This window comes from Rhinolophus ferrumequinum, chromosome 21 (assembly GCF_004115265.2).
Source record: "Rhinolophus ferrumequinum isolate MPI-CBG mRhiFer1 chromosome 21, mRhiFer1_v1.p, whole genome shotgun sequence".
NCBI lineage: Eukaryota > Metazoa > Chordata > Mammalia > Chiroptera > Rhinolophidae > Rhinolophus > Rhinolophus ferrumequinum.
In genome coordinates, this window is record NC_046304.1 from 36,345,298 (window position 1) to 36,364,204 (window position 18,907).

Sequence of the window (18,907 nt, forward strand, 5' to 3'; positions counted from 1 at the left end):
CCCAGATACACCCTGAAGGATCCGGCCTCTGCTCACTGCCCATGCCAGTCTTTGTTTTTGTCTTAAGACTTTTGTCTAATTTAACAGTTTTAGCTCTTATGTGATGGGGAGAGCTTTATAATAAATGTATCAGATTGGCAACACCAGAACCTACTGCTCAATCTTCAAATCACAAAGAGACCCTCCAGATGTGAACCTCAACTAGGCATTATTTGGGTTAAGAAATTGAGTCTAAACCTGATCACTTGTATCTAACTACTAGTTTATTGGAAATACAGGGAACAGAAGAACATGTGAAATGACACATGGGGATACAATTACCAAAATCCAGACTAGGAAACTACAGAACAGATAACCCAGTTTCTTCTTCAACAACAACAAAATTACAAGAAAAGATGAGGAATCTGTAGGTTTCAAGAAATTTAGACATATCAACCAAATATAATGCGTTGACCTTATTTGATTCAAATCCAAACCACCTAACTGTAAAAAACATGTATGAGCAATTGGGGGAAATTTGAACTTTGATATTTGGTGATGTTAAGGAATTATGTTTAACTTTTTAAGCTGTGATAATGATATTGTGGTTATTTATTTTTTTTTAACTATTTAAGTCCAAAAATCCATTCTGAAGTATTTATTGGTGAAATGATGTCTCCACTTTGTTTTCAAAATAACCCAGAGGTTAGGGGAGAGGGGTGGGTATAGTCTTGGGTTGGCCATGAGTTGATATTGGTTGAAGCTGGATAATGGGTACATGGGTTCATTAAATTATGCTCTAATTTTGTATAAGCTTGAAAATCCTATAATCGTTTTACTTTTTATTTCCCGCCCCCCCTTCTTCTGCCTCCCCTCCACCCCCGGGACTCCGGTTCGGTTCAAGCCGTTGTTTCTCAGTCTAGTTGTGTAGGACACAGCTCCCTGGCCCATGCTGGTATCTGCACCCGCCCACGGTAGCCTGTGGCAGCACTCAGCAGCCCCAGCAGTTTACGCCAATCTCCATCTGCTCACGTCAGCCCTTCTCCAGGGAGCTCTGTTGTTCACAATCTTAGCTGTAGAGGGCGCAGCTCACTGGCCCATGTGGGAACAGAACCGGTGATCTCAGCCTTAGGAGAAAGGCCTTCCAACCACCTGAGCCACCCAGAAAGTGGTAAATTTTTTTTTTTTAATGGAGACTCTCTGGACGGTTGCGGGGAAGGATGAAAAAAGTGAAAGTATTAAGAAGTACAAATTGGTAGTTACGAAGTAGCGGGGGTGGGGGTGGTGGAGTGCTGCATGAAGAATGTAGTCAGTAGAGTTGTGATAGCTACGTGTAGTGCCGGGTGGGTGCTGGACTGATGCAGGGATCACTTCATGGATTGTGCAAATGTCTGGCCACTGTGCTGTCCTCCTGAGACTAATATAAAATAATGTTGACTATCAACTATAATTGAAAATTAAAAAAAATAAATGGAGACTCTCTCCAAATCTTTGAGATTGGTTGGGCACAAGGTGGTAGGATCCTATTTTGTAGGTGAGGAAACTTGACAGCTCAGTGAGGAGACCCTCCCCAAATCCTAGTTAGTTGGAGCGCCAGGATTTCAACCCGGATCTGAGTACCAGGTCTGTCTGTCCTGGTGCCCTTGCCTAGCTGAATTCCTGGTGGAATTCCTAAGTGACTTGTGGGGGGGTCCTCCCTTGGGAGCCTCTCCCTTTCTGCAGCCCTGGTCACTGGCTGGGGGGTTGTCCTGAGATGACCTTGAGAAGGGTCAGCCACCACAGCCAGCCCTTGGGCCAGGCTTGGCAGCCCTGGCAGCCACTCGTGATGAAGTCTTGGCTAATCCCAGGCTTGGGAGCCAGGCTTGTCAGACAGAGGTGGGCAAATAGGCCTCATCCACACTCCAGCCTAGAACCTGCTGGATTCACCCTGAAGAACGTAATGGCAGCCCAGGTGTGAGAAGGGTGCAGATTTTGTTTCTTTTTAGCAGGACTTGAGGCAGAGACCAGTGCAACATGCCACCTGCCACCTGCCATGGTTCCCAGAATCATGCTATCATTGGCTTCTCCTCAGGCCCAAGCTATCTGGTGCTGGCTCTGTGGTTGGCCAGGGATGCCCAGGGCCACTTCCGAGGTAGGGGTGCCAGGGACCCAGGCTGTGGTGAGAGTGAAGGGGTCAGAATGAGTCACCTCTTTAGCATGTCCAGGTGTTTAGGCTACACAGAAAAACAGGACCCAGGGCAGGGGACAAAGCCCTCTGTCAACCAGCTAATTGGAGTATGGGAGGCAGATATCACTCTCATTTTATAAAAGGGAAGCTGAGGCTCAAGGAGAGTGACCCACCTGAAGTCATATATGGAGTAAGGGACAGAGGTCAGACTCAGCCCATCTTGCAGGTGGTAGAACTCAGCCCTTCCCCGCCCTGCCCTTTGTTCTCTGTCCCCTTCCTTCTCAGTGCTGGCCACTGTGCAGGGACCTGGGCCACTGGGAGACCTTAGGGGTGGCAGCTGGCTTGGCCCTGTGCTGGATATTGGAAATCAGCAGCTGGACATCCTTCGTGATTGGCTGAGATCTCCGGCTTCATGGAGAGTGTGGGGGACAAGGGCCCCTCAGGGCCAGCTAGCAGAGGGACCCAGGACAATATTCCCCAGCTCTGAGGATGTGGGAAGGCTGCTGCTCTACCGCCGAAGAGGCAGCAGCACGACCCGCTAAGTGCAGACAGCTGAAGGGACTGCCAAGGATAGCTGAAGTGCTGGATAGTGCAGGCTTGTGGTTATGAGGGCATTTGGGTGGGTGGGAGGAAGGCGGGCACATGGTGGAGAAGGCAGAAGCTGGCGCCTCAGATACTGCCTTTTTAATATAAAGTTACTGAGTTTGACTTTACAAATTATGTTTCTTAAAGAACATTTCAGGAATCAGAGAAAGACTTTGGAAGAGAAAGGGAAATGCCCTCTAATCTCTTCAGGCTGAGGGGGACCCTGGCCTTGAGAGAGGGTGGTGCAGGGCCCATATCCAGGGGGCTGGCCCTAAGTGGCCTGCAGCACATGTAGACCCAGCTCCTTGGGCTAGTATGGTTGGCATGAGCCTGGTGCCAGAGTCCTTGGTAGCACCAGGGGCCTGTAGGAGGGTGTTGGCCACGGGGTTGGCCTCCTGCCTGCTCCAGTGTGGAAGGCAGGGCGGGCTGGTGCTAACTTTCTGGACTTTGGGAATGGGTGGGCATGATTCTAGAGGAGCCTACTGTGGGGACAGAGCCAGGAGTGCAGTTTCCAGGCTCTCGGCCTCACGTGGAAAGGTGCTGGCTCAGGTAGTAAATAGCCATCAACTATAATTGGATGGCCATCAGCTATAGCTAGTTGGCCATCAGCTGTAACCAGTGAGCCATTGGCCACTAATATAACTGCCGTGGCTACGCTAGCAGAAAATAGGGACTAGCAAGAGCGGATTGCAGAGAGGCGGATGCCGCCAGCAAGAATATAGTGGTATGACTCCCCTATGTATGGCTCCATGAGTGTTCCTTTTTGGCTTCACCCTATCCTGCGTTCTTATGTGGGGGACGGGACAGGAGACCCCGCATGACACCCTGCATGACACCTACCTCCCCTAGTATGCCCTGGGTAGGGTATCCATGGACAAAGCTCTGGTCAGTTCATGTTCTCCCTGCTCTCCAGACATCCTGTTCAATGAAATCCATGCAGCTTCCAAGTTCACAGGGTGAAAGACCTTCTGGTGCAGGCTTGAGGGTTTAACATTGGATCAGTGACCCCACCTGGCTCCTTATCCTCCAGGCCAGGCACCCTGAGGGAGGAGGGAAGAAGGAAAGGAGTCGGGAGACCAAGGCTACTAGGAAGGATGATTTCTTCTGAACTGTCTACATAAGCAGTTTTTTAACTAGCTTCCTGGAGTCCAAGGGTTCCAGAAGGGGTTGCGGGCAGGTTAGGGTGGCATTGGGGGGAACACTGCCTTTATATCTGGGAGTATGGCTTCATGGTATATTTAGAAAAAAGGCTTCCCACTACTGAAATACTGATCTGGTCCAGCAGACAGAAAAGGGGGCCGAGTCAGGAGTCGGTTCAGCTTACACAGTGGTAGCGTCTATGGCACTCAGCTTTCCTGTCCTGTGCTCATGGCAGAACCTCAGTTTTGGGGCTTGAGAGTGAGGTGCTCAGTGGCCTCTTAGGACAGAGGGCTCTGAGCTTCCAGCTGGGGTGGGATGTTGGGAGAAGGGAAAGAGGGAGTTGGATATGGGGGGAGTTGGATGTTGCAGACTGGAGTCTATAGTCACAGGGGAATGGGTGATCCTGGGGCTGAGGCTGGTCCTCAGGGGTCCCCCATGATCTCCATATAGGAAGGGGTGTTGGAAAGTGGGGTTACTATCAGGGCTGAGAAAGTTGTGCGCTACCAGGCCCTAATGTGGCCTGAGAGTTAATCCCGTGTGCTTTGAGCTAGCATCCCCTTGCAGGGCTGCATCTGCCCCAAGGAAGGGGCAGTTTTTCTTTGCTGGGCACCTAAGGGGCTATTTAGTTGCAGCTGTGTTTTCATGGTAAGCAGTTTGTTTTTACTAGGATTGGGTTTATTTTGGGTGGTTTGGGGGAGAGTGAGGGAGAGTGGGAGGCCAATGCCACTCTTTTAAGGCCACTAGGTGGATCCTCCTAGGGTGTCCTTAGTGGAGCTGGGCCCCTTGACCTTGGAATTCTAGGGAAAGCTGTACACAAGATGGAATGGGCTGTCTGCACCTTCCCCCCACTCCCCCAGCTGCAGCAAACCGGGTGTGTTCCTCTGCATGTACCTGCCCAACTGGTGACCTGAGTTAGATCCAGGACATGGTAGAAGTGGACATTCCTACCAGACCACCCGTTTTCCAAAAGGTTCCAGGTACCTCCGTTCTTCCAGCCTTGGCTCACCCACAGCCCTCTTCACCCATCAGTCTTGACGCAGTTCCCACCTTTTGGTTTCCTTCTCCCAAGCTGAGGCACCCCGTCCCACACATCTAAGGGAAGAGCTGGGAGGCTGCGGAGCGCGGGCTGGGTGAATAGGGCGTGATCTAAGAGTCAGTCGAGCCTGAAGTGAGGATACACCCGGGGACCCATCCCACCGGGACTCATCCCCCAGGGATCCAACCCGCAGTCGCTCTGGCTCCGCAGCACGTGTGGAAGGTGATCTGCACCCGCCGCACGCCCTTCCGCCCCTCTTCCCCCTGGAATAACCCGGCATGCACGCGGTTGCTGGCACCGAGGGGCACTCGGCCATCAGGGGTGCTGTAGGCGCCCGGCTGCGCAGAGCCACCTCCATCTCTGCGATGGGAAGGCCCGCCCGCTTCGCCAGGGGGCGTGCTTGGTTGGGGTCTGGTGCTCAGCGCCGTCGGTCCCCGGGCCGGCGGACCGGGGCCGGAACGGGAGGTGGGGGTGGGGTTCGTGTGGCGCAACAGAAACGAGCCCATCCGTAGCCCCGCAAGAGGGCCAGTTTGTTCATTGCGAGTCGGTGGGCTGGGTATTGGCTTCCAGAGACCAGGTGGGTGAAAGGAGGTCTGAGCGCCTGATCCAAGCATAGCAGGGCATCTGGGGGCGAAGGCTAGGCAGGACCTCCCTCGCCCGCGCGGTGGATTCGGGTCCTCGCCCTCCCTGGGACCCACACCGGCGCCTCACGACGCGACCCGGACCGGCTCAGCCGCGCGGTTGCAGTGACACCCAGCGGCCGTGGAGGAAAGTGCAGGCGCCGCCCTCTCGGCTCCCGAAGTAAGGTCGGCGCCTCTTGAGGTTCCCACTCGTGGTTACCAGCGGGCACCCCCGGGAGAGAAAGCCGTGCTCTGCAGACTGTCCCGCGGGGCACTTCCCCTTCCCCTCCCCCAGCTTCCTCCCTGCAGTCGCTGGAGCGCTGGGAGATCCTGCAGGGCTGCAGTGCCCGGAAGGGCGGGGCGGGGCACAGCGGCGGCGCTGGGCTGTGACCCCGAGTAGTTTCACTTCTGGATCCTGCCCCGGGTGTGATGGGAGAGTACCTGGGTGGGGGTGGAGGGGGGACACACAGGCGGGCTTAGGTCCAGTGCTCAGGACCCCGAGTGAGAGGTGGGTTTTTACTCCTGGATGTCATGCTCCCCGCGCCCCCCTCCATTTCCCACCCCCATGGGTTCCACTCCGCTGTTCCCCGAGCTGCCACTCCACCCCAGCGGCCGCCGCCTTCGCGGGGGCTGCCGACCCCCAGAGAGGCCCCGAGCAGCGTGGGCGGCAGGAGGAGCGAGCTGTGAAGCCGCAGGCAGGGGGTTAGGCTGCGGGCTGCTGAGATGCCGAGCTGTTTCTCAGAAGTGCAGCTGCCCCTCCCCTCACACCCCCCTCAACTCCCACCTCGCACCGCACCGCACCCCTTCCCACCCTCCGCCTGGCCTAAGCCAGGAATCTGGTGTCTGGGTCCACGCAGAATTAAGAGGAGATCCTGCGAGAGGACGAAGTTCAGACCCGGCCTCAGCGCCCATTTTCAAAGCCTCCCACTATCACCTACCTGTCCCCAACACTCCTGTGGGCCAGGATTGGAATTTCATAGAACGGTTAAGAAAGTGATCACTTGCAAAAATCACCGGCGGCCATCACCCTAGCTCCCGAGCCCTACCTCAGTCCCAGTGCCTGAATTGATGGGGAGAGAACGAAGAGGGAACAGGACCCCTCTCCTATTCTTGTTTCTGGAGTTAGAGAGAAAAGGCCTGGCTGGAGCAATGGGGTTGAGGTCCAGGCTAAGTCCCAGCTGGAAGGAACTTCAGAGATCTGACTCTAGGGGAAAAAATCAAGGCCCAGAGAGAGAAAGCCAAGTGGCCAGGGTCACCCAGAGAGTGGCAAGGCTGGGACTGGAACCCGGGAGTCCAAGTACTCAACTGGAATGGGCACCAGGCTGCTCTGCCTGCTTTACACACACACACACACACACACACACACACACACACACACACACACACGTCTAGGGAGAGCAGTTAGGGTCTGTGAGCAAGAGGGAGGTGGAGGTGCTGAGACTGTAATTCCAGTGGGGGTGGCATGGGGATTGAGCTGGTGGAAGGACAGGCCTGGGGGAGGAGGTGGCATCTGCCCCCCTAGTTCCCATCCATCAGCCGCCCCCAGGGCTGTGGTTTATCTGACTAGGCAGCTCTTCAGGGCCAGGGGGCCAGGGGACTGAGGGGGGAGGAGAGGTGATGGGAAAAGGCTGTTCTGGGGCTTCCTGCCCCCTCAGTCCTGGGGAAGGGGGGCACTTTACATCACCCACAGGCTCTCTAACCTCCATTCTTTCCACTACAGTGCTCTTTCCTGGGGTATGTTCATGTTATTCTGGGGGAAGATCTGTTATTTTGGGGGAAGGGAGGCACCTGCTTACTTCACAGGTCAAGACAGAGTTAAAAACAAAACCGCAGCAAATTCAACACCCCGTGTCCTTCAGGGACTTTCCATGACACCTTCCTTCCCCCCTCTCCCCCAAGCCAGGGAGTATCTCCCCAGAGGGCCTCCCCACCCCAGGTGCAGTGGCTTTTGGCTTTTATGCAAACAACTGTCTGACCTGGGAATGCTCTGCAGTCAGAACTTGTGTCCTGGGCCTCATGTATTCCTCCACCATCCCTCAGCCTTCCTGGCCTTCCCAAAGTTCTCACCTCCACTCTCCCTCAGACTCTGGATGCTCAGGGACAGAAGGCAGGGAAGAGATATAGGTCCTTGTTCCCCTGCCTGCCCTTGGGTGGCAGTTGCCTGCAGGTGGAGATTTGGGCACGCAGCCTGTGTGAATGGCCTGGTTGTGTTGAGTGATGGGGGAGAAGGAGGGTGCAGGTGTAGGGTGGCCTCCACTGCCAGGCTCACCACCCTCTAAAGCATCCAATTAGTTCCCAAGAATTAGGAAAGGAAACTGTCCTCAGGCTGGAAGTCCATTCCGTCCCAACCCCAGCACCAGCCAGTTAGGGATCTCTCTCCTCCGCTCACTGGCAATGGGGATCCCTGTCTCCCTCTTTCCTCCCTGAACTGCTTCTGCTTTGGGAAGGGAACAGAGATGGAAACAGCTACATAGTATTCTTTCCAAGACTGAAAATCAGCTACCAAGAGGCCATTTTTGAATGTATTTAATGTTACAATACAAAGACAGACTGCAATACCAGTCCTCTCTCTCTGCCCTTAGTGGGGAGACTGGAAAACCTGTTGGAGATCCTGAAAACAGCCTGGTGGTGCTGCATGGAGGGAGATGGTGCTGAAGGTAGAGCCAGCAAACGCTGCCACCAACCTTGCCCTACATTTGCTAATCCTAAACCTCAGAAATGTCTTCCTCCTGCCTCTTCCACAGGAGGGAAAGGGAAGGTGTTTTGGATGAGTCTGAGCAGGAAGCCAGACCACCTCTCAGACTCTGACATTTGCTAAGAGAGAACAGAAGATACCAAGACCGGGAGAAAGCTGTGCGATCCCTATGACATTCTCCTAGGAGCTTTTCCCCCAACACCTTAGGTTTGGGCCTCCAGGTGTCTAAAGACTATATTTAAATGTGGTTCAGTAACTGTAACTTGAGTTTCCCAATGGATGTTTCTGAGACCCTACAGATGAAAAAGTCAGGACTTGCCTATCTTTTAGGAACAATCCCTGCTGGGAGGAAGGGTGGGATGGTGTCTTGGAACTGGGAGACCCTGTGCTTGATGTGTTGATCCTGTCAGGTGAAGGCCCCAATCTCCTCCAGTTCCTGTAGTGAACTAAGGACTAGTGGAACCAGAACCCCACTGTGGGGACATGGTGGCTAGCAGCAGGATACCAATGGCAGGCTGAGCAAGGCATCAGGGGAGATGCTTTCTTTTGGTGACAATTCCACTTATCTTGGTACTTGAACTGTAAGCATTAGCCAGAGGGGCTAAATTAAGAAATAGCCCTAGAGGTAGACTTGAGCCCTTCCATTTTCTGACAGCAGCAGCTATAAATGATAGACATGCACGTGACTAATTTTCAACACACCAGTTTATATATTTTTTATTTTCAGTGTAAAAAATCAAACATGATAAAGAAACCTTGAAAATATTATCAGCAGGGTTTTTTTGATGCAAGGAGGCACTCATTATGGTTCTGGCAAGGTTAGCATCGCTACATTTCAGAAGCAGACTCGTTCAACACTCTTTATTGAGAGTAGGGCGCCTTACGGTGCTCCAAATGGTTGGACTCCAGGTCAAACTTGAGGGGACCAAGAGGGAAGATCAGTGCTGGGCAAGGAGGGCATTTCTGAGAAACTCAGATGAGAATGCTGTGAGCACAGGCTGTGTCAAAACTTCTCGGCAGGGTCTCCCTCCCTCACTCCTGGTGGAAAGGCTGCTCTGAGCCCCAAACCACATTCCCTTCCTCACCCGTCATTCTGCAGACGAGGGTCATCCACAGACCACACGTGTGGTGGCTTTGGCAACCAAAAGTTAAAATTAAGCGATGGTTTTTCCAGCAGCCAAAATGATCCCTCACCAAAGCTCACACAGACTGAGAACCAGAGCATGCAAAACCACAGTCTGGGTGAAGGGATGTCTGCTTTTCAAATGACCTGCTAATTCTTTGCAACCCACAGTAATTTGGTTTCTGTGAACCCACAGAAGCAGACCCACCAAAAAGGGCCTTGTCTGCTAACATGGAAGAGTCCTTGTATAAATGACTCACTGGCAATGGGATCAGTCAGTCTTCAGGCTGCCCCATTTTCCTAGCATGTTAAAATGTCTGTTCTCAGCCTTTTCTAGGAGAGGAAGAAGCAAAGCTGCACTTACATTCAGAATATGCAATAGGCCCCACAGATGCGTGGCACGGGCTTGGAAGAAGGTGGGTGCCATTATAGGACTGCTCCCCAGGTTTTCTAGAATGGGCCAGTGGGGAGATGGACAGTGAGGACCATTGGAGGAAACTAAATTGCTTGGGGAATTAATGGCTGAGGGCTCATAAGATGGTGAGGGAGCAAAGCTATTCTACTCCCCTGGCTGCAATGCCTTGAAGTACCTGTAGCCTGTGGTTAACGCACATTGGTTCTAAGGTTCAGTATGTTCTTTACTCTTATGCATTAAAACAACACGAAGGAAACTGTGTTACAGACCAGTTGCCTCCATTGGCAACTGAATTATTATTATGATCCTAGTATGGTCTTTGAATATTTTCCATGTCTTTAAATCCAAATGCAGTACATATAGTGGAAAATTTGCAACCATCCAACAGAATCCCCCCAACCCCTTAAAAAAAAAAGTAATATTACCCCATAGACAAAATTACATAAAACCTCACAACATCCTTGGGAGGTAGATATTGTTATGACCTTACATTGTTTTAATCAAAATATTAACATTCCAATTTCAGATAACTCAATATCAATGTATAAGACAGTCCACTATTATCATATTCAGAGGAAACGCATTCACTTTCTTTAAAGTACAATGATCTGTTTATCACATTGAGAGCATGGTGGGGTACAGACTATATACAGCTTGGGTAAACAGAAGTCCAGTCTTGTGTTATGAGCTCACACAAGTTTAAAGCCTGCAGCTCTCGTTGAGCTCTTCTGAGCCCCCAGGTTTAGAGGCAGCAGTCCCCAACTCTGGGTTCACTGATCATTCTCAGAACCGGTCAGTCCTTTAGAGAACAGAGTCCTTTTCCTCGGGTGGCCTTTGGTTTCAGGTCAAAATTGTCCTCTTTACAGGCACTTACATCCCCAGTCATTCTGCTTTTCTGAACTCTGCCTACAGAGTCTCTGCACTATGCTTTCTATCTGAGCGCAGAAATAGCTCCCAACTCTTTACAAGGTAAGAGATACCACTATATACCGCTCATCTTCTCCACAGCCTGATGCTGTTTTCCAGGACAAAATGTTCATGGCTTCACGTTCGTTACTCTCCTTGAGCTCACAAGTCCAAATTCTGAGTCTTTGTGAAAGAGCTCAGACATCTCTGAGGGCTCAAATCTTGCGTGTCTCCAAGTTTCTAAATCTCCACTAGAGACCAACATACATACCTGCTCTCAGTGGGGTCCAGTTTAAAGTTAGGGCTTTAAACATTTAATACTTCCATTATAGTCTTACTGCCCGCCCTGGGAAGTACTGCTTTTTCCCTTCAAACGTTCTAAACCTCATATTTAGCAGAGGAGGAGAAGAAGAATGATACAGAAGCTACTTGGGCAAACTTTATGTTGATATGAGCTTTGTTAATAACACAGTGTTTCAAGCGAGTAACATTTTGTATTCTTAAACATTTCTCTTTGCAAAAAAAATCTGAGGTCCTTTTATATCTGGGCCACTGCATGGGCCTAGCAAAATGTCGAGTGCTGCACTTAAAAGGTGAGAGATCTTGTCACTGACAAAGTCAAAAGCTGAGTCAGGAACAGCCCAGAGGTAACAGAGCATAAGATTAGCTAGCTTATCTGTATCAAGGCAAATATCTTTTTGGGAGAGTGAGTTAAGGAATCTAGAAACTGCTGGATTTATTAATTTTTTTTCCCCTGGTGGTAGTGGTGGAGGGTAATGGGGAGAACACTTCTATTTAGTTCTCTGCCAGTAGGAAATGCCCTTGCAACACTTCAAATGGTGGCAAGGGACATTTGGAGATCCAGTTTTCTCCCTTTTTCACCCTTACCCCCATTCTGTCTCCTTGGCTCCAAGGGAACTTTTCATGGGGTGGGCTGTTTCTCAGAGTGTGGCCTCCTGAGTGTGTGGCGGGAGGCCTGCCTAATAATGAAGGAGAGAGACCTACATGTTCAGAGGGACTCTGGCTCAGAAAGCTAATGTGCTGCCTGAAGCCGCTACGAGACTTCACTGTCCAACAGGGTCCATGGGTTGGTCAAACATGAGTCCTGACCCGCCCTTTTCTCTAAGCATCTTGCTAACATTCTCCTTCACCCTCTTCCCCCACCCCCAGCACGGGGAGGGTGGAGGGTCATTAATTAGTATAAGGAGTGCCTACAGAAGGAAGTGTTTACTTGTGTGGTGGTAACCATTACATACCACCTGGTTCAACTTTTAAGATAGAAGAAGGTGGAGTTTCCATATAAATTTTCTCTGGACTTGACATGCCCTCGTCTAGGCTCAGGATGCTACTGTGAAAGTACAGCCTTTGGAAATCATTCAGAAAACCCATTAGTCACAAGGAAAATGAGGGTCATATCAACAAAAAGCGTCCCCAAGTGGGTGGGATGGGCCTTAGTTTCACTATCTTAAGGTGCAGAAGTTGGTGTCTTCAGCAGAGACTTTCCCACTAATCTGGTGGAAATGCTTGCTTTCCCTAGCTTCCCTCCTACTAATCCTCACTTCCAAATTCTCTTTCTTTTGCTTCCTGAATAGTCAACAGGATGTGTGATATTTCAAGAATTTAATAAGCAGCTCCTCTTTCACAATGGGTATAAGCAACCTGGCACAGCTTGGAGTCTAGGATTATGTAAACACAGTGATATAGTGAATACTACACACAGAAATACATCTAGTCTTTCAGCTGAAATCTCCAACATGTTGGGACTGTTGCCATGGAATTTCACAAAATCTTTTTTCTTGAGACAGACGCCATGCTACAAAGAGGGATAAGCCATTTGTGCAGTCTGAGGTGGAACATTTTAATTACTGGCCACACATAAACGAGTTGAGTTTGAGCCTAATGCATAAACCCTTTTGAAATATCAAGGCAAATACATAAAATGCGAATCTACCAGGAATTTGGGATTCTTGGCTCCGGTAGAAATGTTCACAAAGCTGACTGTTAATTTGTAAACAGGCTCCATGAAGTTGTCCCTGGAAGCAGAATTTATTTTCCCTAACACAAGTTCTTAAAAAGGAAAAAAAAAAAAAAGAGTTTTTGGCAAGCAGCTGCAGGTGCCAGTTTGTGTGTACACTTTGGGGCAAGATCAAAATACCTTCCTGTTTTTTGTTCCTCCCCACCATCCTCTTTACATTTACAACTCAGTGGTTAAAGGAAAAACTTAACACTACCATTTTCACACCAAAGATATGTGAAACACATATTCATATACAGACTCTTCTGCTTAAACTTAATGCTGCATAAATGCTTACTTTTTCAAACATTGGTGGGTATTAAATACCCACGAATACATTAAGAGCTTTAAAAAAATAACTGGTTACTGCATAATCACATAAATTTAAAGCTGGAAGGGATCTTAGAGAACATCTAAATTCAACTCTAGTCAACGGTTAGGAAACTTAGTTTTAAAAGTTAAGTGACTTCAATGGAATACTACTCTGCCATAAGAAAAGATGAAATATTGCAATTTGCGACAACATGGATGGATTTTGAGATTATTATGCTGAAAGAAATAAGTCAGACAGAAAAAGTCGAGAACCATATGACTTCACTTATATGTGGGATATAAAACTGAAAGCAACAAAGGAACAAAACAAACAAACAAACAAACAAAAACTCATAGACACAGACAACAGTTTAGTGGTTACCAGAGGGTAAGTGGGGAGGGTGGATGGTAGGAGAGGGTAAAGGGGGTGAAATATATGGTGATGGAAGAAGAACCGACTCTGGGTAGTGAGCACACAATGTGATACAGAGATGATGTATTACAGAATTGTACATTTGAAACCTATGTAATTTTACTAACCACTGTCACCCCAATAAATTTAATTTAAAAAAAGAGTTAAGTGATTTGCCCCAAGTCATACAGCTGCTTAGGGCAAATGTGGAACTAACAAACAGATTTTGTGGGCCCTATTCCGGTGCTAATTTTATAGTGATCACAGTGTTTTTCCTTGATAGCATGCCTCCCATAGTTAAGGATAGAGATGACCAATACATCTGCAGAACCAAGATCGGACTTTCAGGAATTTTTGTGGAATACAGCAGCTCCATTTAAAGTGGGGGTGAGGAGGAACCCAAACGGCCTGATAAAGAAGAACCTACCAGGAGAGCTGTTCCCCTCCTCACTCCATCATGAAGCTCAGCTCTGATCTAAATAACACTCATGGTGTCCATCCCTGAGTCCTCTCTGTAAGGAGGGGGAGACTAAGTCATACTTTTTGGAGTCTTTGGTATTTTTTTACATTTTTTTTTTAATCAAAAAAAAAAATCACTGGCAAGTTTGCTTTGGGTCTGTACTAATACTCCATGAAAAAGACCAAGAACTTTCAGGTAAATGTTTTTCTTCTTTCTCTCCTGGTGGTGCTGCTAAACCATCTTGTCACTCAGAAGTCAGCTCTGCCAATCTTGATCACAGGAAATGGATGCCATCGCCCACAGTGGACAACTTCCTGGAGTTTCGATGATGGTCTATATTTAAAACCATCAGTTCTTCTGGTATAGAATTTCTCCTATAGATGACTGACTCAACCCAAAGCAGCTTTTAATTGGAGATGGGAGGCTAAAGAGTAGAAGCAGAAGTATCATCAGACGACTTTTTTTTCTTTTCTTATGTGATAAGGAATGGACTGATTCTCAGTGACTAGGTCTTCAGTCATTGGTAACAGGGACTTATTTCATGGCTCTTCTTCCCCTTACTCTTAGACTCTAACTGGGATGGGGGATATTACATCCCGACCCTTCAGCCTTGTGGTAAGGACAGAAGGGCAAGTCTTCCCAACAAGTTCAACCGGTCAGCTCTTCTTCTCTGTAGGCCTGGGCTTACGACCAGAAGGCTTCTGCACGTATGGCTGGCTGATGTATCTCAGAAAGAATGTCTCGTGCAGCTAAACTGGGGGACTCTTTTGATTGATAACAAACTCCAAAGAAAGCCTGTTCTATTGATGCAAAAGACAATGACCAAATACTTCACTGCCTTTTTAAAATATCATAAAATTCAAGTTCCTGATGGGAAAACAAACATTACACAGAGTAGTAATCTGGTGTATCTGCAAACAACTTTCGAATAGAGACTGCGTTTTTCTGTTGCTCATGTGAACGTGACCCTTTGTATGGAAAGGAGCTTGGAACAGAGTTTCTTTTGAGAGTAACTTGTTAGGCTGGGGTATCAGTTTTTAAAAGCAATGTTGAATGCTCAGGTGCAAATCGTCTCTGGGACCAGATGTTCACTTCAGCATGGCTCTGTGTTCTCCTCTGGCTATGTGAGACGAGAACTCATACCGGTCGTGGCTTCGATACCCACACATGTTACACTCAAAAGGGTCACGAAAGCCGTGGCAACCCATGTGAATAGTGAACATCACATAATCCAGGAAGAGGACTCGGCAGTGGTCACACCGATACACATCCATCATCTCCCCTTCTTTGTTGATCACTTTGATGGAGTCTCGTGGGCAGATGGGTGGGGGCTTGAGGAGTTCATAAGAGCGGGGGACCTCCTTCAGAAGCGGCATGCCATTGCGGACCCGCGGAGGAACCATGTGATTTTGCTGATAGATGTGATTCTGGCGCTCTTCATGGTTGCTGTCAGTGTCCGTGGAGTCATGGCCACTGTTGTTAGGGGAGAGGCCTCTTTCCGAAGGCAGGCTCTTCTCTGGCAGGTGGATGCTCTTCTTTTCCAGGTCCTGGGGGGCACCATTCGGCATCTCAGCACGGGTGAGGGCCATGGGATACATGCTGCTGATAACTGGAACCATCTCTGAGGTGGGAGCAGGGGGTGTCTGGACTAAGGGGCGCAGGGCCTCGGCACCGAGATAGCTGATGGCATTGTTGATGGCTTGGTCCATCATTCGGGTCTGTATTATCTCACTCTCTTTCTCGTACATATAGCTGGGAGTATAGCTGACGTCAAAGCAGTGGCGCTTTTCACCTAGAAGAAGTGACAGAGTGAGTTACAAAAGGAAAAATACGAAGGCAGGCTGTTTGTAAAATTGTTTTTCAGAGTCATGTTCAAGAACACCCAGCCCAGCACAATGGTTCCATGCGGTGCTGAAGTCTCAGGGACAGCAGGTGACAGCACCCGAATAAATGAAGCCAGCAGGCAAACGGGGGCGTCAGAGATGTCATTAAGTTGAAGCTACCATGTGAATTGTTTCCACTGCTCCCGTCGGAGGGGAACTCTGGAGAAAAGAAAGCAAGAGAACAGGAAGATGGGGTTTAACGGGGGCTCCCTGTGCAGGAGCACAGGGGCCTCTGCACTTCCACTGTGTGTGAACGCTTAAGACGCAGTCAATTCCCAAACTCTAATTTTGCTTGTATTTTGTGCGTATCATACCAGAGAGCCAGGGGACGGAAGTACTGCAAAAAGCGGGGATGTTCAGTGACAAGGCCTCGGCGGCTTTTTAAATAGCTACAGGAGTAAAAAATAGCTCCAGAAACTCCCCACTCCCTACACTTGCCACTCCCCAAACACATCAGTTATTGGACTGAGATTTAAATAAAAGAGCTTTAAATGTAGGAAGTTTTAGAAAAGCTTTCTTGATGAAAGATCATGATCTTTGTCCCTTTCATAAAGTGTGTTATTCTGTTGCTTGAAAAAAATGTATCATTGATATACACGCGATCATTAGGACCTATGTCACACTTAACTGAAACATTTATTTGTGGTCACCCGCTCCTACTTCGCATGTCAAACTGCTGAGAAATTTTGAAAACAGAGTTTAGCCACCTTCAGGGCGTGTGGGTGTTGTGTGTTAGAAAACAGAGGCTCTCTGGTCACAGGGAAAGCAGGAGCCGCGTCTGTAGTGAGGGCAGATGTACTCAGTGGTGAGTGGCTGGTAGAAGGAAGACAAAGTGGGGAAGACATGTCGAGAGCTAGCAGTGAGGCTAAGGTTATTGCTGATGCTTTTTCATTCTATAGACGCTGGATTCTGGAGAGATTTGCTGAACCATAGCCTCTCTCTTCTGTAACATTTCCTAGGTACTTGTGGTTCCAAAATTTGTCCCTGCCATACAGTACAGGGTCCAGTAATGAAAACCCACAAGGAAACAAAAGGATTGGGAGAACCAGTTCCTTTTCTTGAGGTGTCTCCAGCTTAGTGGGAGACAAATAAGACCTGTATATATGGAACTGGAGAAAAAGAAATGTTGAAAGTTTTGAAAGGGCTGTCTTGCCCTATGGAGGCCTTTGACTTATTCCAAAAGTCATGTTTGAGGCATGCAAGCAGGGGAGTAATATGTCTTCTTTAAAAAGAATTATAAGGCAAGGCAAGGCAAAGGCAATTTGGTAAAAATTGTATATTTAAGTGTTAAGAGAATGCAAAAAATTCAGGAGTACTTGGGGAAGGGAAAGTATTCTTGCAAAACCTAAATTTTGCGAAGAGTCTTGAAATGGTAGGATTTAGATTTTCAGAGAGGTAGAAGAGACATCCTAATCGAGGAGGGAGCAAGAATGAAGGCAGAGAAGTGGGAATAGACAGGACATGAGCAGGGAAGAGTAAGAATCTGATATTGCTAATGTCAAGAAGTACGAAAGAAAGTATTCCTCAAACTTCGCTTATTCCTTCACAATCTGCAATGTCCACACACCAGGGTAGTGTGGTGGCTGACAGCATGAGCTCCAGAGTCAGACGGATTAGATTTGATGCTGGCTCATCAGTTACTAGCTGCATGACCTTGAGCAATTTACCTAACTTGTCTATGGCTCCGTGTCCTCCTGTAAAATGGGGATAATAATCATATTTACCTCACTGGTCTGTGCTTAGAACAGTGCCTGGCACACAGACAGCACTTGGTAAACATCAGGGTTTTTCATTTTGTTTGAATTTCTTTCCTTCCTTCCTTCCTTCCTTCCTTCCTTCCTTCCTTCCTTCCTTCCTTCCTCCCTTCCTCCCTCCCTCCCTTCCTTTTTCTTTCTTTCTTTTTTCGTTAAAATAAATCTATTTTTGTTTTTTTTTAAGGAAACTTAATATCACTAACATAAAAGGAAAACCAGAATCACTTGCCACAAATATAAGGTAAAATCAAGATGATGAAACAGAGCAATCCAATTTTGATCAGGTACTACTGTAAGTATTTGGAGGAAAAAATCCCCTCTCTTTGTTCAAAACAGGGATTCCCAAGTGTGAGATTAATGTTAAAGACAACTAGCATCGAATTAAATCTAAATCTTTCTCCTCGGTATAAGCACGGAGACTGAAAGAGAACTAAAAAGAAAATAATTTTCTTGCCATGTGGATCAAGGTTTTTAAATGCCCTGTGGGCCTCCTGGCAGGTTGCATCCCACATTTTGGGAGACGTTGAAAAAAGAAAACACATGGCGGAACCAAATGATGGGCATTCTGAAGGCCAACCATAGGGTTTGGATTTGAACAAAGAGCAAACCACTACATGCCCTTGAGCAAGGGAGGCTTGTGGTCAAAATGTTATTTTCAGGATATTAATGTCACAGCATTGTGTAAGATGGAGCGAGAAACTGCAGCCAGAAAGACCAGCTAACAGATCTAATCTAATCAGACGCATTTGTCCTGCATCCCCACTACCTTAAGGCCAACCTGGTAGTTTCTAGACAAATACCTGAGAGAAAACATATGCAAAGAAAAACAGCCTTGACAACGCAATAAAAAGCAACAGAAAAGAAGACCTTTGCCAAGTAATCAATAGTTCTTATTTTTAACTTCCAGATTGGATGTATCTTTTATAAGGCTGTTTGGAAGAATGAGACTGAGAAGAGGAAAGCCAGCTAAAGTTACAAATATTCATTCCCCTAAGAGTCACACAGAAGTGATGAACTTTGGTTTTGTGGCCTTTTCAAAGTTATTGATGATTTTCCAGTGTGGCCAGCTCTACTCAACTCCTCATATACTATGGGTCCCTGTGAATGTTTTCATCTTTTTACCTAACAGAGAGGCTCCAGAAAGTTTCCGGGGTGGGGCAGGCACATCACAAACTCTGCTTTTATCCTTTCTCCCAGGAGTTGGCTTTACTTAATGAGGCCTACAATGTCACAACCCATACCACCTGCAGCATAAGTCAGAAAACAGCTGAGTGCTCAAGTTCTAAGAGGCAAAACATTAAGAGGAAAACGAACCTCGGGATGAGTGGAAATAAGTGACTGAGTTCTGTGGTTAACGCAGACCATTGTTCATTGTAAGAAGATGGGAGAGCCTAAGAGCTTCACGT

General features: G+C 48.1%; 1 protein-coding gene across 4 annotated transcripts in view; it reads right to left on the reverse strand.

Moving 5' to 3' along the window:
* Positions 1 to 13,458: 13,458 nt before the first annotated feature.
* IKZF3 (IKAROS family zinc finger 3) overlaps positions 13,459 to 18,907 on the reverse strand; it is a 76,643-nt gene continuing 71,194 nt past the window's right edge. For all 4 annotated transcript variants that reach the window (XM_033091849.1, XM_033091851.1, XM_033091850.1 and 1 more), the window contains one exon: positions 13,459 to 15,656. In XM_033091849.1, the coding sequence (XP_032947740.1) occupies positions 14,953 to 15,656 (704 nt within the window). In that variant the 3' untranslated portion in view covers positions 13,459 to 14,952. The remainder of the gene's footprint in view (positions 15,657 to 18,907) is intronic.